At 48.1% G+C, this 22,182-nt stretch overlaps 2 protein-coding genes and 1 long non-coding RNA gene across 9 annotated transcripts in view; 1 reads left to right on the top strand and 2 right to left on the bottom strand.

Annotated features, from left to right (window-relative positions):
• Nucleotides 1-2,021: 2,021 nt before the first annotated feature.
• SLC2A2 (solute carrier family 2 member 2) lies at nt 2,022-15,587 on the bottom strand. The gene is made up of 11 exons (XM_015637588.2): nt 15,423-15,587; nt 14,691-14,786; nt 13,890-14,146; nt 13,265-13,389; nt 12,415-12,530; nt 11,719-11,881; nt 11,103-11,290; nt 10,340-10,444; nt 8,126-8,227; nt 7,532-7,735; nt 2,022-7,327 (listed from the first exon to the last, which is right to left on the bottom strand). The coding sequence occupies exons 1-11, from the start codon at nt 15,453-15,455 to the stop codon at nt 7,136-7,138; spliced, it is 1,581 nt and encodes a 526-aa protein (XP_015493074.1). The 5' UTR covers nt 15,456-15,587; the 3' UTR covers nt 2,022-7,135.
• Nucleotides 13,671-21,408, top strand: LOC117244885. Its single transcript, XR_004498783.1, has 2 exons — nt 13,671-13,979; nt 16,555-21,408. It is a non-coding gene; the product is annotated as an uncharacterized LOC117244885 (long non-coding RNA).
• The window catches only part of TNIK (TRAF2 and NCK interacting kinase), a 151,062-nt gene continuing 149,426 nt past the window's right edge, over nt 20,547-22,182 (bottom strand). For all 7 annotated transcript variants that reach the window (XM_015637582.2, XM_015637581.2, XM_015637586.2 and 4 more), the window contains one exon: nt 20,547-22,092. In XM_015637582.2, coding sequence (XP_015493068.1) covers nt 22,009-22,092 — 84 coding nt within the window. In that variant the 3' untranslated portion in view covers nt 20,547-22,008. The remainder of the gene's footprint in view (nt 22,093-22,182) is intronic.

Raw genomic sequence — 22,182 nt, 5'->3', positions numbered from 1 at the left:
GGGCGGCGCGGGCAGCGCGCGCACGGCCCGGCCCCGCCCCTCACTTCCGCCTCCGCTCATTGGCCCGCGGCCATTCCGTGGGGGGCGTGGCCTTTCAGCCCCTCCCCCGAACCACGTGCCGGCGGCGCTCCCCGTGCCCGCCCACTCGCGCGCTCTGGCCACGCCCCCTCCCCGCGCCCGCGGGAGCCGGGCGAGCTCAGGGCGTTGCGGAGGCGGCGCTCCTCAGCCGCCAGGCGGCGCCGCGCACCGCCGCCTCCCCACAGCCCACACGGCCCGCCGCCATCTTGGGCGGCTGAGGCGGCCGCGGGTGCTCGGGAGCTGCTTGGCTGTGGCGGAGGCAGTTAGAGGAACGTGGAGGGAATGTGTGTCCCAAAATTCCCCAGAGGCCGGTGAGCTGTGTATGACTGTACACACAAAGCTCCTTTGTCTGCCTCGTGTGCCCCCTCTCAGGGTAATCAGAAACGAGCATTTTGGAAGCATTATAATCAGCCTGAAGGGACGGAGATGACTGAGATCCTTACCGAGGGCTTCTGTTTGATATTCCATTAATAGTGGAATAATTAGTACTGAGTAGCGTGGCCAGCTCTGGGGTCCCCAACGAAAGAGATGATCTGTTGGAGCACATCCAGGGGAGGACCATGAAGATGATCCTCTGCAAAGAAAATCAGAATTGAGGTTGTTCAGCCTGAAGAAGGAAAGGTTCCAGGCAGACCTTGTTGCATTTTCAAATATAAAGGAGGATTATGTGTAAGATAGAGACTTTTTTACGAGGGCCTATAGTGACAGGACAAGGGCCAATGGTTTCAAACTGAAAAGAGGGTAGGTTCGGAAAATCTATGTTCAGAAAAACTCTGGATGTCCCACCCTTGGAAGTGTCTCAGGACAGAGTGGATAGGGTTTAGAGCAATCTGATCTAGGGAAAGATGTCTGTGCCCATGGCAGGGATTTGGAATAGATGATCTTTAGAGAGGTTTTCCAATCCAAAGTATTCTAAACTATGGCACAGCCCTCATCCTGTCCAACAACCATTCCCTGTGCTGCCTCAGGAGAGATCAGTGGCCATGGAAGCCTGACTGTGGCGTCCTGAGCAAAATGAGGCCAAAGGACTGTTTTTACTAAATCCCTCCTAGTCAGATGTCATAATACTTCGAGCTCTTTGAACAAATTCACGAGGAGCTTTCCTGTGGAGCTGCTGGCTGGGGCCCTGGCTCTGCAGGTTGCCCTGTAGATCACCAACAAACAGAACAAAACCAGGAAGATGCAGGAATTCAGTGGCAGCAGTAGCAGCACCTGCATCAGCCATCACTACCACAGGCTGCTGTGTGCTGTCCTACATTTTTTGCCCTGAGACCCTGACTTTTTAATCTATATTCTAATGGGGTAGCTACACAAGTCACTTTTAACATCACATTTTTAAATTATTCACCATGAGATGTTTTATTTAATCTGTGTTAATTTTTGTGATTTATTTGCCTGTGGTCCCACTCTTTGTTACATATATCCCACTCCAAATTGTACAGCCAAGGAGTTAAGTTTGGCTCTAATTTACATGGGGCTATTTCATGAGGCCCCAGCATCATCTCTCTCCTTTACTTGGGCTTTCCCTGGGTGCTGCCTCACCCAGGCTGCTCTGGAGATGATACACTTCATCCTGCACATTTTACTGCTGTCTCAGTTGATAAGCAGAATCTGGGGCATCCTGTTAAGTGTTTTAACATGTGCAGTGTGTGTCTGTTTACCTGCAAGTGTGTGACAAGTTTCACATGCTCAAGGGCTTTTTATCTTCTAATAAAATACTTTGTGAGAAAACGACCAACTGTTCTGAACCTAAACTGAAGCAGCCTGGTGCTAAGCACTACTGATGATTTTTTTTTTTCTCAAGTATTGGTTGACAAATTTGGCTGATTTTCCACAATTAGCAGATTCATTTTGAATTATTTAAGAGATCTTCTGGGCTAAATCAAGTCTTTTTACTGAAGTACATCTGTAGATGATATTTACTTTTTCAGACACAAAACAAATATTGCAATACAGCCTTTACTTCAGATTCAATAAAAAACACTGGAAATCCAATCTATCAGTTATTGCATGAAGACATAATTCCTTTGTCTGGATCAACATTAATTTTATAAATTGTGTTTCTTGATAATACTACTGTGATTATCCCACTTTTCTACACAAGAACAGCAATTTGATTCAAAGCATATTTGTTAATAAAATACCATGGCCTTTCACATAAGGGTGTTTTCTTTCCAGCGTTGCACAGCTGGATCACACACCTTTTCTCTCAAGTAGGCTCAGGATGTTATCAAGCTTTGCTTCTCCTATCTGTGTCTTTAAGAAGTGAAGAGGGACTAGAAAACTTTTAGAAAATTTAAACTTCATGAGTTGCATCTGCTCTCAGTTATGTTCTGGAGAAGCATCTGATGCTGTAAAGTGCCTCATCAGAGCCCAGCCTTGAGAACATGCATTTCAGCCAGTGCTGGGGTAAACATCCCACCTTGTTTCCAGCCAGCCCGCTGGAAGGCAGGAGGTGGTGTTTACACCCCTGGGCCATGGGGTCAGGTCACACGATTAGAAATACCAGGTCATGAGTGGAGTGGTGTAAACAGCCCTGTTCCAACCTGAGCAGGTCTCTGTTTCAGCTGCTGAGCTGACTTTCCTGGGATCCCACCGTGTCCTGACTGTTGGGGTGAGGGTTCACACTGGCTTATGGACACAGCCTTGAGCAGGAGGATGTGGGAGAAGCTGTGGATCAGTGATCCCCCTTCACAGTGCCACAGTGCCATGCTCAGCAGGCCCTCAGAGCTCCTAGGTACAGTGTGTCTGTGTGGCAGGAATGGGGTCAGGGATCCTCTGTAGTGACCTTGCCATAGGCACCCACTCTGCTCCTGCCACTGCTTTATTCCTGCCATTCACCATCTGCTTCCTGTGCCAAATACCCATGGAATCACCCTGGGTACACACTGGGGATCAGAGGCAAGCAGTGACAGTGCAGTGACACGGTGAGCTAGTAACTTGCCCACCGGGAAGAGGGAGAGCACAAAGTAACTCCAGCTGTTCCCTCCTCCTGGGGCTGCAGCAGTGCTGGAGCAGCGAGTGACATCCCACCCACGACCTGTGGGGACCTGGTGCTTTTCAGAGTCACAGAGCCGCTCTCTCTCCTGAGCAGAGTGCAGGGAGGCAAAACGCAGGACATTACCCAAGCCTTGGGTCTGCAGTTGTATCTACAGCCTGTAAAATTTAAGAACTGATGATCTGCAGCTAGGATTTATTGCCCCAGTGCTGGGGAAGAGATTCCTTCCCTTTCCCACAGCTACTCAGGCTGTGCCTCTGGGTAAAATTTTCCAGTGTTGTTTCAGGATTTAGTGAAACACTTGAGCACACTCTGTTACCTTAAATTTAACATGATGCTTACACATTCTGCTGGATCCAGACGAGACATCCTACCTTGAAATGCCTCAGTTCATACAGATTTCAGGTGAAAAACAAGGACATTGAACACCTCAGAAAATTCTTCATACCTCAAAGACTTTGTCCCTGCATACAGAGTACTTGGGTTAGCTTCATCATTATCAGCTGTTTGACTCCAGAGATAGAGGGTAGTGGTTCTCAGTGATGAAAAACAAGTTGAAGTGAGGCAGAAAAACCTGTGATAAATTAGTGTGGAGAGCCTTAATGGGGCCAAATGTCCTGAGTTTATTGAATTAGGGAAGTCAAACTAATTTTAAAATTAAGCCTAGAGAGTGGGAGACTAGATACTGTTGGCACAACAGAAAAGTCTTAATGGCTGTTGTCTCAGCACATTAGGAAAACACTGTCAAAGCTCTTGCTGACAAGATGCTTTCTCAGGGATTATTAATTTTAATGCATTATTAGCTAGGGTTGGTATGAAAACATATTTAGCATGTTACTGAAATGCAACAACCATTTAGCTAATAAGTTTGACTTGGTCTTTGAAATTTTTTTAATGATTAGCAACTTAGTAAAACTATAATGGTGAGAGATAAAAATAATGATTCAACAAGCTGTGTCAAGAACAAGTTTTAACTGGAACTTGCATGTAGCAAGGATAGATAAAATGTACAGTCCTAATTATCAGCCTGATGGGACGAGACAAAAGTAAACATATAGTCAGATTTAACTAACTCTAATGACTCTGTCCTGCGCTGGCATACGGTTAAAGTGCTTGTGTGATAGTAAAGCCCAGCTCGATTCTTCACAGCAGCCATGGGGAGGACAAAGGGCCAGCAATGCCTAATTCTGCTCATCCTGTCCCAGGCTGGAAGAAGAAAACTCCCTTGCCTTCCACATGGCAGCTGCTGCAAGGAAACACAGCCTGACATTCCATTTTCCTTAGGTGCCTCTGAACCCCCAGGCAGCTCTTCTGGGAAGTTCAGTGCTGTAGCTGTGGGCAATGTTAATGCTGTGGGCTTTGCTAAACTGATTTATGTGCTGCACTACAGTAACTGGACCAGGCTTTCTATTGTCATTCACCAGTGACACAGGAAAACAAGGACTGACTGCTCAATGTTCATCAATAAGACCCCTCACTGCTGAGCTTCCCAAAGAGTCACTAATGACCCCCAGACAATAGGACAGAACTTAGCAGAAGTTAAGGAAATAATTTTGTACCCCCATATGATCACAGGGAACCCAGCCTGGCTGGGCCCTCTGAGCAGCAGCAAATCTGCTTTGAACCTCACATTTCCCCAAATGCTCCTCCTGCCTCTGGTGTCTAGAGAGGCCCCAGCACCAGGTTTTGGGCTGCACCAGAACCATGCAAGCAGAGGTGCTTCACAGTGGGGGGAAGTGGGCAGTGGGGACAGCTGGGGCCAGACAGTGGCTCCCCTCCAGTCAGGGTTCATCCCGGCCCAGAGCCAGCTGCCACCGGCTCCAGGGCTGCCTCCAACCACAAGTCTCACCTGGACCACCTGTTTCAAAGGGATTTAGCTGAGGGCTTGCACAGCTTTTACCACCTGTGGAGTAAATGTGTCCTGCTAGGAAAATAGCTCCCCTCTAGCATTGGATGTATGTCTGAGACATAACAAGAGGGAAAAACAACAGCACAATCCATCACATATCATAGATGTTGTTCATCTTTTATCTAACAGACCTAGATAACAATGCTGATAGCAAGAATCCTCTTTTTTTTCTCCTTTTTGTACATTCAGATAATCCATTATATTTAATTTACAGTAAACACTGTGGAGAGCTGCTGAGCCTGCTGTGGCCATTGGTCTCATCAGGGGGACCTGTGTGCCCCACACAGATGGACAGCTCAACACAGACCTGTGCCCCAGCTCTGCTGCTCTCTTCTCAGCCCCAGCCTGGGCTCTGCTTCCAGCAGCCCTGCACGCCCCATGTCAGACCTGGGTCACCCACCACTGCAGCACATGATAGCACTGACCCAGTTCTTCTCTAAATCCCAGCAGTCACTCCAGAAAAGCCTTTGCTGCAATCTTACTGCTTCAGTGCACACACCAGGGCCAGCAATTCTGCCAGTGGACCTTGTGGCTGCACTTCCCATCAATTGGAAGTGACCAGAATTTGCTGTAGGGTCTTAATACCAAGAGTAAAGTCTACAAAGGAAAAAAAGTTCAGGCACATGGAAAGGAACATGAGCCTCCGCTGAAACCAAACCCATAGCAGCAGTGTGATCCTCCTCAGCCCATCTATTTTGTGCTTTTCATTATGCTCCATCCTCTGTTACATTTTGGTCACTACTTCACCAGGAGCCATGGTGAGCACACAGTGACCAAGCAATGCCAGTGTTTCATTTCTAAATAAATAATGGGTTTCTACCCTGAGAAAGTTGCTAAAAAGTAACCTGGTATCAAAACAAGGAACATGCAAATCTTAAAAGTCAAGCAGAGAGCAGGCTTTTACAATGGCTCCAACATATGACCCCAAAAAAGGAAGAAAGATCCTTGGAGTTTGATTCTGCCACATAAAAATGTCTCATAAAGAAGCAAAAGGAGCACAAACAGGCTATGGAAACAGCACGACCTCCTGCTTGCACACTATCTTGGCTGTAGTACATCCAGCCCACAAAATGCTAAGTGATGCCAAATGGGAGTTAGATAAGTGGCACCTTCCAGTTACCCTTCCAATACCCATTTCTTCTTTGGGTCATCATTAATTGCTGCTCTATGAGCAGCCTGAGCTCTTGGCTAGACCTGGAGCCTGTGGGTCTCAAGCACTGTATGAATGGAAGGGAAAGAAGGTGCAGATGGGGAAGGAGGTGCCCTGGCAATGGTCACACCATGGAAGGGGTGGCAGCAGGGCTCCAGTCTCCTCACATGGAGACCAGGAGTGTCCAGGCCTTTTGTGTGGTCAGTGTTGCGATCTGTCTTGTGCTGCAGCAGTGAGAAGGGGGAGAGGAGAGGATTCCTGGAAGGAAAGGGAGAGCTAAATAGTCTGGCTGAAATGTAGGGAAAATGCCCATCGGCCCAGCCACAGTTTCTAAGATTCTACAAAAAAACACTGCAATTGAGAAATTGTTAAGAGATCAGACAGCATTTCCATAATGCACAGATAGGAAAAGCAAGGAAGGTACATCCCAGCCAGTTCAGGTGGGATCCACCATCTTCCTCTGCAGAAACAAGAGTAAGGGGGTGTTTGCTCCACCTGTTTTCCTTAGCACCTGGAGTAATCAGTGCTGTGTGTTGGTGGCACAACTGCACGAGCAGTTGGATTTTAAAGGCACCAGGTCACTCAGCAGAATGAAGCACAGAGATGGGGATAAAAAAGTGAAAACATGAGGCTGCAGCATCAGCCAGCCCCTCTTTCCTTCATTTCAGCTAAGAGAGAGCCCTGCTCAATGCTGTCTGGTAAGATCACTGTCTCACTGGGCTCTTCCTGCAGGGCATTGAGACGGACATGTACCATACTCCTGTCCTTTCCCTGGCTCTTCCTGCAGCCCAGCTGTCCCAAGTGTCTCAGAGTAAAATACCAGGTTAGCACCTGTGGCTGGGAGGTGTGAACCACAGCAGCCAGAAGGAATCTGATGGATGGGTGCTCCTGGTCTGCCAGCTACAAGGTTTTTGTGAAATGAGACTTTTGCCCAATGTTCTTCCCATGGTGTTTGAAGGAGGTGCATGCCCAGTCCCTCCTTTCTGGGTGCGTGGGATGTCTATGCCTCCTCGCTGTGTCGCAGGTCTTGCAACTCAGTCATGGCTTTGGCTGAGAGCTTCTTGCGGCGGAACACAGCTGCAATCTCCTCAAAGGACTTTCCTTTTGTCTCTGGTACTTTGAAGTATGCAAACAGGAAGAAGGTGAGGAGCAGACCCGCAAAGATTGCAAACACGTATGGTCCACACAGATCCTGCAGTGGGAAAGTGGGAACAGGGGAGACCACCCTCAGCACCACAGGGATGGCTTCCCGTTCCTACCCCAGCTGGCCGAGGTGCCCAGCCAGACTAGGAGATGGAAATCTGGGAGGCACATTCACATCCTGCTGGGCTGCTTTGGGAGCCCAGCAGTGGGATCGTGCCAGTCATTTATTTGTATGGTTTAAGGGGTTTCTTACCGCTATGTACTGGAAACACATTCCCACAATGAAGTTGCAGGCCCAGTTGCAGAAGCCGGCGACAGCGATGGCAGCAGGACGTGGGCCTTGGCTGAACAGTTCTGCTACAATAAACCAGGGGATGGGTCCAGGCCCCACTTCGAAGAAGATGACGAAGAGGAAGATTGCGACCATGCTGACATAGCTCATCCAGGAGAACTGGCTCTGCAAGATGTTGGTGTTATAGTCTCGTTAATTTTCACTAATTACTTTATTTGGGCTTCTTTTTCAGAAATTTCTTTCTGTTCAGACAAAGGAGGATTGGACATGAATAATTAAGGTTTTAAATTGTTGTGCCAGTGCTGGCTGGGCATGTGGTGCCAGCATTGCTGCCTGGAGGAGCTCACAGCTCAGGTATTACTTTGAGCTCTCTCCTTGCCTGCAGCTCAGCAAAATGAGGCAGAATGGCACCCTTTAATAACCAGGGTGTTCAGCAAAGGATGCCACCTCTTACTTGCTTTTTCATCTTGACAGGGGCTTGCACCAGTGGCTTGGACTGATTTTGATGGCATCTTGTTTTCAAACAAGTCAGAAAAAATGGAGAGAAATCCTTACCAGGAGCACAAGCCCAACTGTCATGGCCACGGCGCTGATTAACATGCCCATCAAACCTGCCAGGAACAGGGACCGCCTGCCCGCCTTCTCCACCAGAAAGACCTGTGGAAACACATGCAGGAGTTCAGTGTCCAGCACCACCACTCTCAGGATCAGAGTTAGCAATAACCAACCTGTTACCACTGCCACACTGCTCTTTTGCTCTTTTAGCTCTAGTGGTAGAGATTTATGTGCTGGTTTCCAAGTGTCAGAAACTCTGCTGGCAGCTGCTAGGGAGCCAGACTGAGCAATCACCCTGCCAAGGGAAGGCAAAGGCACACACACTCAGTGCCCCTGCATTTCCAAGCTCTCAGGACTTCCCATTGCTCCTACACATGAATTGCTGATTGTGGACTTGCTCTCCCTTTAATTTTTTTCCTTCCAGGAACTTAAAATTTACTAGGTCTGCATTAGTTTGCAGCCTTCAAAATGTAGCGTGATTCAGTTCACACCACATGCACCTTGCCTGTCCTAGGGCAGGGATAGTTGTGTAGCAGCTGCAGCCAGGATCTTTCCCTTCAATCACTCCCAGGCTCCTTTTGCTTTCCTGGTAGTCACAAAGCTTAGTTTGCCCCTTCTCAGCTCCTCTTGGTGGACTCCAGTCATGTCACCCAGCTTTTGACATACTCAAGCTTGTACCAGAGACCTCACCTGGCAGGGAACTGCAGATTCCTCCAGAGGACAGTGCAGCTGGCCTGGCCTAACCCTGCAGCAGCCTCTGAGGCTGCCCACTCCTTCCCCTCTGCTTGAAAGGAACCTCTGGCCAGCAGCTCCACCTTTCCTGCCATGATTTACACTTCCCAGAGACCATCTCTTTTGCTGGAGGTGGTTCATGTGCTGACATGTGAAGTTGCAGAGGATGAATCTCTGCTCCCTTCTCCCCTTGCCAAGGTCCACCCAGCTGTCAGCACTTCTGCCTTTTGATCGGGATCTGTCATTTATTGACAAAAGCAGGTAATTTTTAAGTGCTCATGGACAAAAGAAGCAAAGAGCAAATGCCCAAGGCTGCAAGTACTACAGCTCTGGGGTGAGGATTGAACTGCAGGACACCCTCCATGCTGAAGAAAGGCTTCTTCTAGCTGCAGACCTCTGTGCCTTATTTCACAATAAACATCACATACTCTCCTCAGTATGAGGCCTATGATGGACTTTCTCTAAGGCAGGTTCACTCCAAGACCTCCTCTCTAGCACATACTGGAGTACAAAGGGTTTGGATTGGAAGGGACCTTAAAGATCACCCCCCTCTCACAGGCAGATCTTAGACCATAGACCTTCCACAAGATCAAGCCTGGCCTTGAACAATTCAGAGATGGGACATCTACAACCTCTCTAAGAAACCTGTGCCAGTGCCTCACCACCCTCACAGACAAGAATTTCTAATATCTAATCAAAACCTCCCCTCTGTCAGTTTAAAATGATTCCTCCTTATCCTAAATCTTTTGGAGCTGTGTATTTCTGCCTTGTAGCCAGTCCTGCATCATGTTGGTGAAAGTCCTTTACTCCCTAAATCTCTAGAGATATGAGGGAAATAGGCTTGGCATTTCCTGATCTTATATTAATGGCCACATTATAAAACTAACTGCCAGCTGATAGGAATTGTGCTAATCCTCTCAGGAGAGAGACAAATGAAGGGAAGGTCTGTGGAAACAGAACCATCCTTTTAATGCTGCAGAGCCCTGCTTAGATAGGATGAGGATAGGTGCTGGATTACTTTTATTACTGTGGAATAGCCTTTGGATATCAGTCATGCAGGTGCTGTATACATACAGAAAGCAGTTTGAAAGATAACAGGTAAGAGCAGACTGGGAGCTGGTGATATCCCCATCACAGCCTCTATCCCCCACCAGCTCCCTGAGGGAACAGGACCTGCAGAATTCCAGTGCCCAAGGGCAACTTTTATTTTGGGGGGAAATGCAGAGTTTTCAGAGCTTCCCTGAACACAGTGGTGCAGTTTCCACTCACAAGGCTTTTAGCAGTGCTGATTGATAGCAACATGCTCTATGTCAAGGCTTGAATTTTCAAATTCAACTTGCCCAGGGAACTATTTTCCCTTCTAAGGTGCTCAGGGTCAGTCCTGCAACACTGCAAATTCCAGCTCCAGGATAAAATCATGTTTCAAAACCACATTGTACCTTATGTGGCTTTGTAGTCCAGGGGACAGGAGTATTTACTTACAGAGATAACAGTGAAGACCGTGTTCACCACTCCAACACCAATGGTTGCATAAACTGGTTGGTCAACCCCAGCTCTCTCGAAAATGTTTGTGGAGTAGTAAAAGATCTATCAGAATACATCAGGATGAAGGATTAGGCAACAGGGCTGGTGAACTTTTTGTTCTCATGAGGGAAGAATTACACTTGCTTGGCTGTGATGTGGCATAATTTAATTATTATTAATTTTTCAGCTTTGAATGGATTGTTATAATAATTAATCTGAAAATTTTATAGGAGCCTGAGGGAGTTAAAAAATCCTGTTGAAATTCCCCTCTTGAGCTACTGCATTTGCACATTTAATCTGTTTTCTTCTACGTAGTCTATGTTTAATCTTAAAATCCAGATCACCAGCACTCAAGACAAATATCTTAGTATGACCAAATTTTACATTAATTTAAAAATATTCTCATTGCAATGACTCCCATTTCTTTCTTCTCTCCAAGAATAAGGTGATTCCTTTCTGGTGAAAGTTAAGGGCAGGAGGTAAAAGGGGAAGGGTCATGGGAGGGCTCAGCATGGGCCTGCTGTACCAGCAGGTTTTGGGCTGGACTCCCTCCCACCATTCTCCCCTCCTCCCTTTCCACAGCCCGCTTGGCAGGGACCCAGGAGCCCACTGCAGCCATGGCAAAGCCTTCTTTCATCCCTTCATGGCTTGGATGGAGCCAGAGCTGCCTTTTCATGCTCACATGGATCTCTTGAGAGACAAACATTGTGGGGAGACTCACCGCGTTGATTCCAGAGAACTGCTGGGATATTTGCACCATCAGCGCCACAATGACAGCCTGCCTGTACTTGGAAGAGGTGAAAAGCTGTCTTATGGAGACTTTCTTTTCACTAGCAGCTTCTTGCTTTTCCTTTTCCATCTCTGCAATCTCTTTCATTGGATCACAGTTTCCTCTAAGCCTTTTCAAATCTTAGGGGAAAAAAAGATTGACATTTTATTTTCAGTGGTAAATAAATTGTATATGTAAGGACAAGAATCTCTTTAGGCAAAACTCAAGGTAAGCCAACACATGGACAGATGTGCCCTCTTGCTCTGAGAATTCCTATGGCACACCCAAGGATCCAGGGTGCATCTGCTTGGTCAGGGGCAGCAGCACATCAGTTCTGCAACAGCCCTGAGACATCACTCTCAAGCCTCATCCCTCAGCAGTGCTGCTTAATCCCATGCAAACTTCTCAATAGTTTTTGATCCAGAGCTAGTTTGTATCTCAGCAGCTCAAAGCATGGGATGGAGCAACCACAGTCACATGTAAATCCTCAGCCAGGCTTTTCCTTATCTGTTTTATACTATGTACAGTATAAAAACAACTCTAGACAAGCCCAGAATGTCTTCCTTACTTTTTTTAGCTTCCTCCAACTTCTCCAGTTTGATGTACAGGTATCGGGGGCTCTCAGGGCAGAGTAAGAGCAGGAAGAACTGCAGCAGGGCAGCCACGCCAGACAGACCAAGGAGCAAGGGCCACATCTCATCATTGCCCAGAAGAAAGTCTAGTCCAAGGACCTGGAATAATTGAGGCAGTTGAATGGATCATTTTGCACCATTAGAAGAGAAAGCAATTGACCACTATGGTCAATTTGAAGTTTTGAAGTGACAAGCTGGAGGAAAACTAGAACCAAATACCAACTCTTTTTCTGGATGTGTTTGCTTCCTATACATTTATGTGTCCACCTGTTGTGTGCCATTGTGGGCAATGTTGGTGGGGCCTTTGGGCTCCCTGCTTCCCTGATGAAGCCATTTTTGAGAACCTGATTATCAGGGTCTCGTGCTCAGGATCCAGCCTGATGCTGATGAGATGCCGGAAAAAAATCCTCAGAGAGAGGAGAAACTGTTTGCGGAAGTATTTTTTATTTCTTGAGAAGTTGTCTTTGTTAAGACACCCCTTACTGAAGGCAGGGATTTAACACTATTAGAGCAGATTGTTTTGCACACTCCTTCAGTTTTGGGGTGGAATGGTGAAAAATAGCCCAATATATCACTGTGGTTTTCCTATTCTCTGAAGCACCCTCTCTGGATGTGTGTGTATTCCTGCTTACCTGGCTGAAGAGGATACCTGTGACGATTGCGAGCTGGTGCAGCGTCCCCAGCGCTCCTCGAAGGGCCGTGGGAGAGACCTCGCTGACGTACATGGGCACGAGTCCGGAGGAGAGCCCTGCACCGAGCACACGTGGGTGTCACCTCCTCTAGACACAGCTCAGCAACCAGCAGAAACCACTTCCCAAATGGGAAAGGAGGATGGAGGCTGTGTGCTGCATCCCACACCCCACCAAACCCCTCACGCCTGGCTGGGAACCACTGCACCTTGGAAAGGTGCTGGGATGTCCCTGCATTCAGAGCCCCAGACTGGGAGTTCTTTTTTACTTGAACACACACATCAGAACACAGAGCAGGGATTATCTGCTGGGAGAAGTTAACACTTCTCACAAAGTCACACAAAGAGCCTTCTTAAAACTTGACTTGAAATCTCAGACTGGAGTATTGTATTTGCATACCAGTAACAGTATAAAGAGCTGTTATTTCTAAGCTAATTCTAATGTAATTCCCAATTATTTGCCAGTTATATCTTCTCTGTGCACAGTAGCCCTGTGCTCTTTGTCTAGGAGCCTGTTGGTGTGGCTGGTGATGTGCTCTTACAGCAGCCACCAGCAAGACCCATCCTTGAGATACAGAGGGACTGTAAAATGAACATATGATAGAGCCAACCCAGACACTTCTGGGAAAGATCCTGGATCAAGGGCAGACGTAGGGAGAAGAGGGAAATTCCCACCTGTGAAACTCCTTCTGAACTAAAAAAAGGATTAAAAAAAAATATGGGAAGTTCTGAACTGCAGCCCCGGAGCACAGTGCCAGGGAGCTGATATCAGTGGCTGACCAGCCTGGACTCACCGCAGTACAGCCCTGTGACCGCTCTCCCGGAGATGATGAGGATGTGGGATGGCCCAAATTTTGCCAGCCCCATGAGGAGGTTCCCAGCAATGGAGAGGACATTCACCACCAGCATGGCTTTTACCCTGCAAGGCAGCAGCAGCACAGCTCCTCTAGCACCTCACTCAGCCAAAGCAACACACAAGAGGAACTATGGAGACACTTAATCAGTACTACAGGGGAAAAACAATGATAGCAAAATACAGGGGCCAGGGTACTATCAGAGTAGTTAAAATGATATTATAAATTATACTTTACATCCTGTGCAAATACCATGCAGATGTCCTCCTCTTCCTTTTGCCATGGACAGAAAAGAAGGAATTCAGAACTTAATCAAGGCTGCTCATCAGCTGTTGTCTGAAATGCTCAATTTGCAATAAAATGTCTGATTTGTAACTGAGGATTTTAAAAAGCCTCTGTGATGGCTGAAACAGTATTTTGGAAGTCAGGAGGATTATTTTTCCTTTTTTTCCTAAATTGCTGAAAATAACATAAATTATATTTCTACAGGAAGGAAATGGTTCTGTGGGAAATCAGTCAGGAGGGTTTTGGCTGTGGCACAGTCACAGCAGCACGAGCCTCTCACCTGCCGAGCCGGTCGCCGATCCAGCCCACGGTGAAGGAGGAGACCATGCCACCGATGGCGAACACCGACACGGACAGGGACCAGTACATGGTGAGGATGTGTGAGGAGGCAGCGAGGTCCTCACTGATGTCAGCCAGGGGTGGGAGTGTGCCCTCTGTGCCAGCCTGGAGGAGTGTGCCATCCTGCCCGGAGGCATTGGTGGCGTATCTGTCCGGGGGGACAATGCCCAGCACGCGCCCGTAGTGCGCTTCTATCACCTGTGACAGGCAAAGAAGAAAAATGCTGTCAGCTCAGATCTATAACCAGCCCAACCCCTGTTTAGGATTTTATTCTGCCTCAGGAAAGGATTTGCATTGCAGGCTCTGCAGGGGTGAATCTTGCGGTCCCCCCAGCTCCACAACACCCAGACCCCAGTGGGGAGGGGCCACAAGGGCAGGTACAAAGCATTCCCTCTCCTGGGGCTGGGCTGAGCGTGGTGTCTGGATTTGGCACTGGATTTGGTGAAGCGGTGCAGTCCCTTGGCTCAGGCACAGGGACTGTGTTACAGTGGGGACAGCTCCATTACGTGCAGAGCCCCACTCCTTTCCCTGGGGAAGTGCCAGCAGAGGGTCCCGGCTGTGTTCTCACCCCACTGCCCTGTCCTGGGGGCTTTGTTCTCTTCACCTTGACATGGTGAGAGAGAGAGAAATGGCCTGTGAAGGAACAGAGCCCTCCTGAGGGCTTCTGCAAGGGACAAACTGGCCCTGGCTGTCCTGAAGCTGTAGTTCCTTGGCCATGCACAGCTTGAGGGGCTCATCTTACCTTCTGGGGGGCGTTAATGACCCCCAGGCAGTAGCCATACTGGAAGAAGCCCAAGACCGCAGTGAAGACTGAGAGGACCAGTGTTCCTGTGAGGTGCTGGGGCAGGAAGCAAAAAACAACCTCATCATCAAGCAGTACCCAAAACTGGGAGAGGGCTGCATCCCACCCCTATCCCAGGGGACCCTGCTGCCCAGCTGGCTGTGACAGTGGCTCTGGGGATGCTGCTGCAGCAGCACAGGTGCTTGGCTCGCTCCAGAGGAGAAGGAAGGCCCCTGGGGATAGGTAAGATCAGGCCCCCAGGGCAGAGTGGTGTTGCTTTCCCTGCTGCACTGCCCATCCTGGCCCCGGAGCTCACCGGAGCCAAAGCTCCACCCAGTACAGCAGTGCAAGAAGCAGCAACAGCAGCAGTGTGTTGTTCCCCATCCCCATCCCTGAAGCACAACAGCTGGGAAAAAAACACCAAGAGTGTTTTTCAGCAGCGTTGTTTAACGCATATTTTCCTCCCATCATACCTGAAGTTATCCAATGAGCCAACAGACCTCTTAAAAATAAAAAATAGCCCCTTGGCCCTTTTTCCGCTTTGTTCCTGTGCACAATTAATTAGTGGAGGGAATTTTTTTTTTTGGTTGGCTTTGGTTTTGGCAAGGGATTACTCAGTGCTGGGGTCCTGCAGAAACTCTAGTCATTTCACTAGAAAAGTCTAGTGCAAAAATAGCGGTGAGCCATGATTACCTTCTCAGTCTGCATTCTCCTTTTCTCATCCATCCTGCAGCTCCTCCACTCTCCTTCTGGGAACAATCACTGTCCTGGGCTGCAGAGCAAGGTGAGGGCTTGGGCAGGGAAGAAAGGACAGCAGAGCTGGGATGGAGGCAGGAAAACGGGCTGGTGCTTGGAGAGATGGGACTATATCAGCTCTGGAGTTAATGAGAAACCCAAGTCTTCCACGCATTATTTGGCGACCGCTCAGCTCAAAGCAGCCACCACCAATCCCTGTGTTTGGGACACACACAAAACAATGGGAGACCTGCAAAGACATAGAGTGGATCTGGAAAATTCAAATGATCCCTCTGCAGGGCTGGTTTGGGGCTGTCCCTCAGCTGAACAGTTGGAAATGTGACATGCTGGGGGCTTGAGCCTGTTTTGAGATGCTCAACACCCTCCTTGGCTTCTGTGCTGGGTGTGCATGTCACACCACAATCCTCTTGCTGAATCAGGGAGAAGAAACCTTTCCAGCACATGTAGCAAAGCAGCTAGAAAATGACTAAGTGTTTTATTTAAATAGCACTTAGCAACTGCTTTAAAATATATTGTGTGTATGTATCACATACAGAGCCACATATAAACACAGATGTACACAGGTCTCTCTGTGTATCCATACACAGACACCTGCAGACACAGAGCCCCCTCAGCAGGCAGCTCTAATGCCAGTACACACCTATCAGAGGAGATAGCTGTGTGTGTATATGGACATAAAACATAACAAAATTAACCAGAATATTACAGTAAAAGATGCTTTCATTAAAAATCCTACAGTGGTGTGAACAGTGAGCCTTTCAGCACCATCAGCTGATGGCTGCACTGTCAAATATTGTGGATTCTGGGAAGTACTGCCAATGCTGCCAAATATTACTGATGCTGCCAAATATTTTTGCCTTGGCTCACTCAGCTTTAATGGACTTTGCACATCTGCACAATCTGGTCTGAGCTGGTCTTACTCTGGCTTGGGCTTTGCTGTCCTTGACATGGTGAGAGAGAGGAGCTGCAGGGCCAGGGGGACAGTGGCATCCTTAGCAGCAACAGACCGTGCCAAAGTCTGAGTCAGCCGGGAAGGTGATTAATGCTGATTAAAGTCATTATCTTCCAGATCAGCCCCTGATGGGTCCAGCAGCCAACTTACAGCACTCATTGGATGATGCTCTCAGTCAGCCAGGCTTCACATGGGCACAAAATGTACTTTCTACAGAGGAAGAGCAAGAGAAAAAACAACAAAGATGAGTGTAAGACCACTAATCTTTGCACTGGTCTCCAGTAAGGTAAAACTTTAACTGGAGGAGGAAAGTTCATTGCATTAAGCAGGCTCTGATTCCAGCCACAGCACCTGCATTCCCCTCTTGGGCTGGTGTAGCTGTGACAGGAAGGGCCCCAAGGCTGAGCTTTTTAGTTTTCCCCAATATTTGTCTTTCCTGCTGAGATCTTTGCCAATGGTGTTTGTTTGCTCGCTGTGTGTGGATACCCAGGCATTTACAAGCAGTTTCTTTGCATTGCAGTTAAATACCTTCACAATGGGACTGGCAGGATTTGATAATTACCAGGCTGCTAAGGCTTGAATCAAAAAATAAATGGGAACCCTGACCCAAGACTGAAACCTTCAGGCACTGTGAAATCCTTGCCAGGACAGATGTTCCCCTCCAGGATTCCCATGTACCCCTCTAGGATCCCCATCCTGTTGCAGGTGCCTGGCACAGAGGATGATGCTTTCTCTCCCTCCTCTTCCCAAACTTCTGGATCTGGAGGGATCAAAGGCCACCAACATACCACAGGCAGGGTGACCTTTCCATGTCCTGCTGCTCAGAGCAGAGCCTTCCTGTAATCCAGCTTCCCGAGGACTGGGTGTGGAGCAGCTGGAGCAGCGCTGGGAGGCACGGGTGAACATCACTCACCTCCCCAGGAGCAGCCCTTCGACTTCCATGGAAACTCTGGATGCCAAAGGCTGCCAAATGCCCCACAGCCACATGTATCCCTTGGCCAGGTCTGCTAGCAAAAGGCACGGAGTTACCCCGGGGTTTTCCCATCCCTCCCTGGCAGGCAAGATGATGCAACCCAGTGCCAGGGCTGCCTCACCTCTGCCTCACCTCTACCACCCCTGGCTGGTGCCAGCTGGGCTGTGACACAGCCTCCAGCTTGGCCTCAGGCAATTGAAGCACAAACTGAACTCTCAGTAGCACTAACAGGCTCCAGACCCTGTGATTGTCTGAACAGGGGGCTGGATGTGCATGTGGTGATTAGCAGAGGCCCCAGGCCCATGGATGAGAAAGGTTGGTGTGTAAATCTTCCTCTCACTGCAATTGCTTCCCAAAGGGGCTGATTTTTAGCTTGGTAGAGAGAAGCACAGTGTTCCTACAGAACAGAGAACCAGGCTACACCAGGATGAATGACCTACCCATGAAATCTCTTGCACATCCGACAGCCAGTTGTGATCTCAGTCCAGAGGGTGCAGAGACTGGCACAGCACAGCAACACTGACCCATCCCACAGCTGGTGAGCCTGGCCAGGCAGTGTTTAGGTGATTGGCAAACAACAGGGTCTGCATTATTGCTAATCCTTTATTTAAATAATAAAGTGCAAGAACTGTGCATAATGTTAGGCAGAATTGCCATGCTTATTACCTACTCTATGTTGTGTGTAGTGTAATTGGTGCTGTTGCTAACTATGTGTGATAAAAGCAATGGGCTGAAGTTTATGGTGGGGCTCTGCTTTTGAACAGCTGAACATGCTTGTCACCTCAGTGGAAGGAATTCAAAGATTCCAGAGGGACTGTGAGGCATCCCCAGGTGCTGGGGCAATTTGCACATCCATTTTACTGCCTTTGGGTCATTCAGAGACAGCTTTGATGTTAAAAAAAAAAGAGGAAAAGTATGCCATAAACCAAACCAAAACAAAGAACAAAAGGTAGATCTGGTCTGCAAGACTCTGGCTAAGAGCAGGCTGATGTAGCACATCAGTGGCTGGCACAAAACCAAAACTATGTTTGTTCATTTCTCCTCTCTAAACACATCAGCTGGGGCAGGCGGCAGTGCTGGGGCCACATGTGAGACAGCAGCTCAGGCTGATGAAACACTTTTAGGAGAGAGAATTTGGCGCATTTACAGCACTGCTGTAAAGATACCGGAGGTTAATGAGCCTCTTTTCCCACCCCCTGCTCTGGGTGGTGCAGCACCTCCCAGAAGAGAAAAAGTGGGAAGCAAACCCAGCAAACCCCTCCATCTGCAGGTTCTGACTGCAGCAGAGGGCAAGACACAGATGCTGCAGGGTGGCAGCAGCTGTGACAGGCGTCCTGTGCCAGGAAATGCATCTTTACTGCTGAGGAATCTCTGCTGGATCTCCTCAGAGCCGTGCCCAGCTGGGTGGCTTAGCCCAGACGCGGGCAGGGTGTGATGTGGAGCTCCACCCCACATTTTGGGAACAGCAGGTTCAGTCTCTGCTGGTCTACACCACACTCATGCTGGCCTCGGTTACAGAGCATCAATTTGTTGCACGAGCAGGAAAAGACCTCAGGTGGGCTCACATCGAGACAGTGAACTGCAGCACAACTTCAACCATTTCCAGCAACCAGTCCATCTCTGGACTTGGGGCCAGGGCCACCTTGAGCACCCCTGTTCTGTCCCAAAATATGGAGTGTCAACCCCCAAACCATCTCAGAACAAGAACAAGGCCATTTGATAGTAATTCTGAAACAGGTTTGAAAAGATTCAGTTCCCACAAGTAGCTGCCACAGCCTCTGAGCATCCTTCACCTGGCAGTGGTACCCAACATCTCCCCAGGGTGGTGGGGTTAACCATGGCCCTTGCATGGCCTCTTGCCAGCTCTCAGGGCTTTTCTTCCATTTACCATGAGTCAATCCTGAAGTTATACCATATTTCATAGCAACTCTGTAAATAATTGAATCTGCAACAGGCTCAAGTGACCCCTGCATGCATAGACATTACTGCTTTTTCCTCCTGTGGCACTGCACAGCTGAAAAAAATTTCCTTTCCTGGGCAGAAAGTCCCAGAAACAGGGTTTTAAAATGAGCTGCAGGCTTTATTTCTTTAAACACTAATAATAAGTAGTTTCTGAGAGCATTAATCAACCATAAGCACATTTTACTTACAACAAAAGACAAGCAAATCAAAGCTAGTAACATTTGGAGGGGAAATGTCTTTATAATAATCATAGATTGATTTTGTAGAAGAGGAGTTTTCAGGTGGTGATGGTCCATCAAGACATCCCTTATCCACTGCTCACTGCTGGGCAGCATCACAAGGGATGTGTCCCACCTCCCTGCACTCATCCTGTTCCAAAAGCACCTTCCCAAGAGTCTCCAGACAAAGAGCATTGTGACTGGGAGCCCTGAAAATCCCCTTGACCTCCATGTCTTCCAACACCCCAGGTTTATTTACCCAAACATAAAAGGCATGGCTTAATGGTGAAGTTTTGTGTTTTATTGTGGCTGGCACCAGAAAAGCATTTGCTCTGTGTTATCTCCATACACACATGCCATAGACAAGACTGTGGTAATAATGGCTTCTGTGATTTTTGTTTCAAATGATTCTGAGATTTTAAAAAATACATTCACAAACCACCTGAGTCGTTTAAACTCACTGACTGCCTGCTATTTCATCACTGTATGCAAAAACCCATAACAACAAAAATCATCCAAAGCCGTGCATTTGTCACTTGAAGTAGAACAAAAAACACCCCAAAACAGTTACTGGTTTGCAACACAATAAAAGCTCTGGGCTTTATTTGATTTGTATTTTAACCACAATGAAAATACAAAGAGCTGGTGGCAATCAGTGTTTGTGATGGGATTTGAACACCAGTACCGTGATCCTGTGGCCATCCCTACACTCTCCAGGCTGCACCAGCCCAACAGGAGGTGCCTGGTGCTGGAAGAAGGCACCACAAAGCACATCCCACCTGTTTTTCCCTGAACTCCATATCCTGGGAGTCCCAGTGCTGGCAATCCCTGCGGTACCAAACCCTTACACCTGCCCACACAGAACGCTTCAGGTGAGGGTGGCCCGGCCCATCCCATCCTCGCCACCCCACATCACCTCTTACCCTTGATAAAGATTCAAGTTTGACCAAGTCCTGTTGATTTAATCATTTTTTAATAAAGCCATCGTTACTGAGTACACCAAGATTGCCAGTTAAGCTCTCTATATGTCGCTGGAGGTAACAGCGCTGTGATCGACAGCGGAACGGAAAAAAAATAAAACAAAACCAAACCAAAAAACAAACCCCAACCGAAACGAGGTAGGTTAAAACCAGCAACACAGACCTTGTTATGCGACACCCCAACACCACAGGCGGCCATGCTTGCAGCTACTGAGAAAGAAAACCCCAGATACGCACCGAAAACGGAAATCAACTGAGCAGAGTTTATAAGGACACGATTCAACCCGAACTAAACACACACACACGGTTCGGCACAGATGTTGTCTTTCACTGTATGTTGGGTAATTCCTAGGGAGTGGAGGGGGTGGAAAACGAGTAGATTCAGACCCTTGGCCGAAGAAACCACACATATATATATTTTTTTTAAGCTCTTTACAAGCCCAATCCAGCAACGTGGGGGACAGGCAGCTTGTTTCGTGGTCCCCATCCCTGTGCCGGCTGCTCCCGCACGCCAGTGCCCGGCTCCGGACTCAGGGGTAACGAGTGCCCACAACCTGCACTGGAGCATCGGGCTCCGGTGCCCACGGCATCCCGGGAGCCTCTGTGGTCACAAATCCCCCTCAGGGGCGAGAACGGGGCTCCTCTGACCGCTCCGCTGTCCTCTCCTCCTCCGATCCCCTGTCCAGGTGCCCGTGGCCAAGCCCCGGGGCAGGCGGGCACCTCCGGAGCAACAAGAAATGGCACCTCTGTCCCTATCAAGACACACCATTATGTGAAGATCCATATAGAAATATGGATTGACAGACTTGACAAAAATGGTAGCTGATTTTTATTAGTCTAAGGCTAGTAGTTTAGCCATTTAAAATCCATTTCCCAAAAGAGGGGAAAAAAACCTATTATTTTTTCTCTTCTTTAAAAATCCGTTAAGCCGTTGCTGCCAAAAGCAACATGTAAATGTTGGTGAAGGCAAAAGATTTCTAAAATTACCCAGCTATATGGTTATGGCCTTCATCACAAAGATAAAAGGTACATTTATTGTGCTGTCTCTCACCAGATTTAATTGGTAACTTTACAACATACTATATATTTGATGCTAGCAGGCAGACAGAATTAAAAACAGACTTTTTGACACTGTTTCTTTCCCCGTTCTTACAAAGTAGGGGACAAAGAAAAAGTAAAACTAAAAAATAAAATAAAATAAAATAAAGGAAAACTCATAACCCACTATAACACAGCGTAATCAGGAGACCTCGGGGGGTCCAAGCGTGAAAGTCCATCCCTGGCTGCAGTCCCTGCCCCGGGGCTGGCGGCGCCGGGGGAGCGTGGGGAGGGGGTTCCTCGGCGCCCTCCGCACCTGCCTCTACAGTGTTAGTCCACGTGTTTAATGTCCTTTAAATTAGAAATAATGCCATGGTGGTGAGTGCCAAGTGCTCCTCTGTTACCAGTTCATCATGGAGTTTCTGTTGAGGGTCATGAAAAACACTTGGCTGCTTCCTCCGGATCTCACCGATGCAAAAAATACCTGGTAGGAAGGAAAATACACTTATTAATACTCAGGGGATGGAGCTTACCCATGCCAGACTGGGATTCAATTGAGGCACTCATTAGTAAA

This window comes from Parus major, chromosome 9 (assembly GCF_001522545.3).
Source record: "Parus major isolate Abel chromosome 9, Parus_major1.1, whole genome shotgun sequence".
NCBI classification, from domain to species: Eukaryota; Metazoa; Chordata; class Aves; order Passeriformes; family Paridae; genus Parus; species Parus major.
Note: the sequence above shows the minus strand (reverse complement) of the source record. Positions and strands in the feature narration are given on the sequence as shown.

Bases quoted from the DNA above. Each gene is read 5' to 3' on its own strand.
- SLC2A2 (XM_015637588.2), bottom strand. From the start codon at position 15,455: ATGGATGAGAAAAGGAGAATGCAGACTGAGAAG. The intron at 13,390-13,889 runs GTGAGAGGCTCG...GCTGCCTTGCAG, and splicing joins ATCGGCGACCGGCTCGGCAG to GGTAAAAGCCATGCTGGTGG. The intron at 11,291-11,718 runs GTAAGGAAGACA...TTTTCCCCTAAG, and splicing joins GTTGGAGGAAGCTAAAAAAA to ATTTGAAAAGGCTTAGAGGA.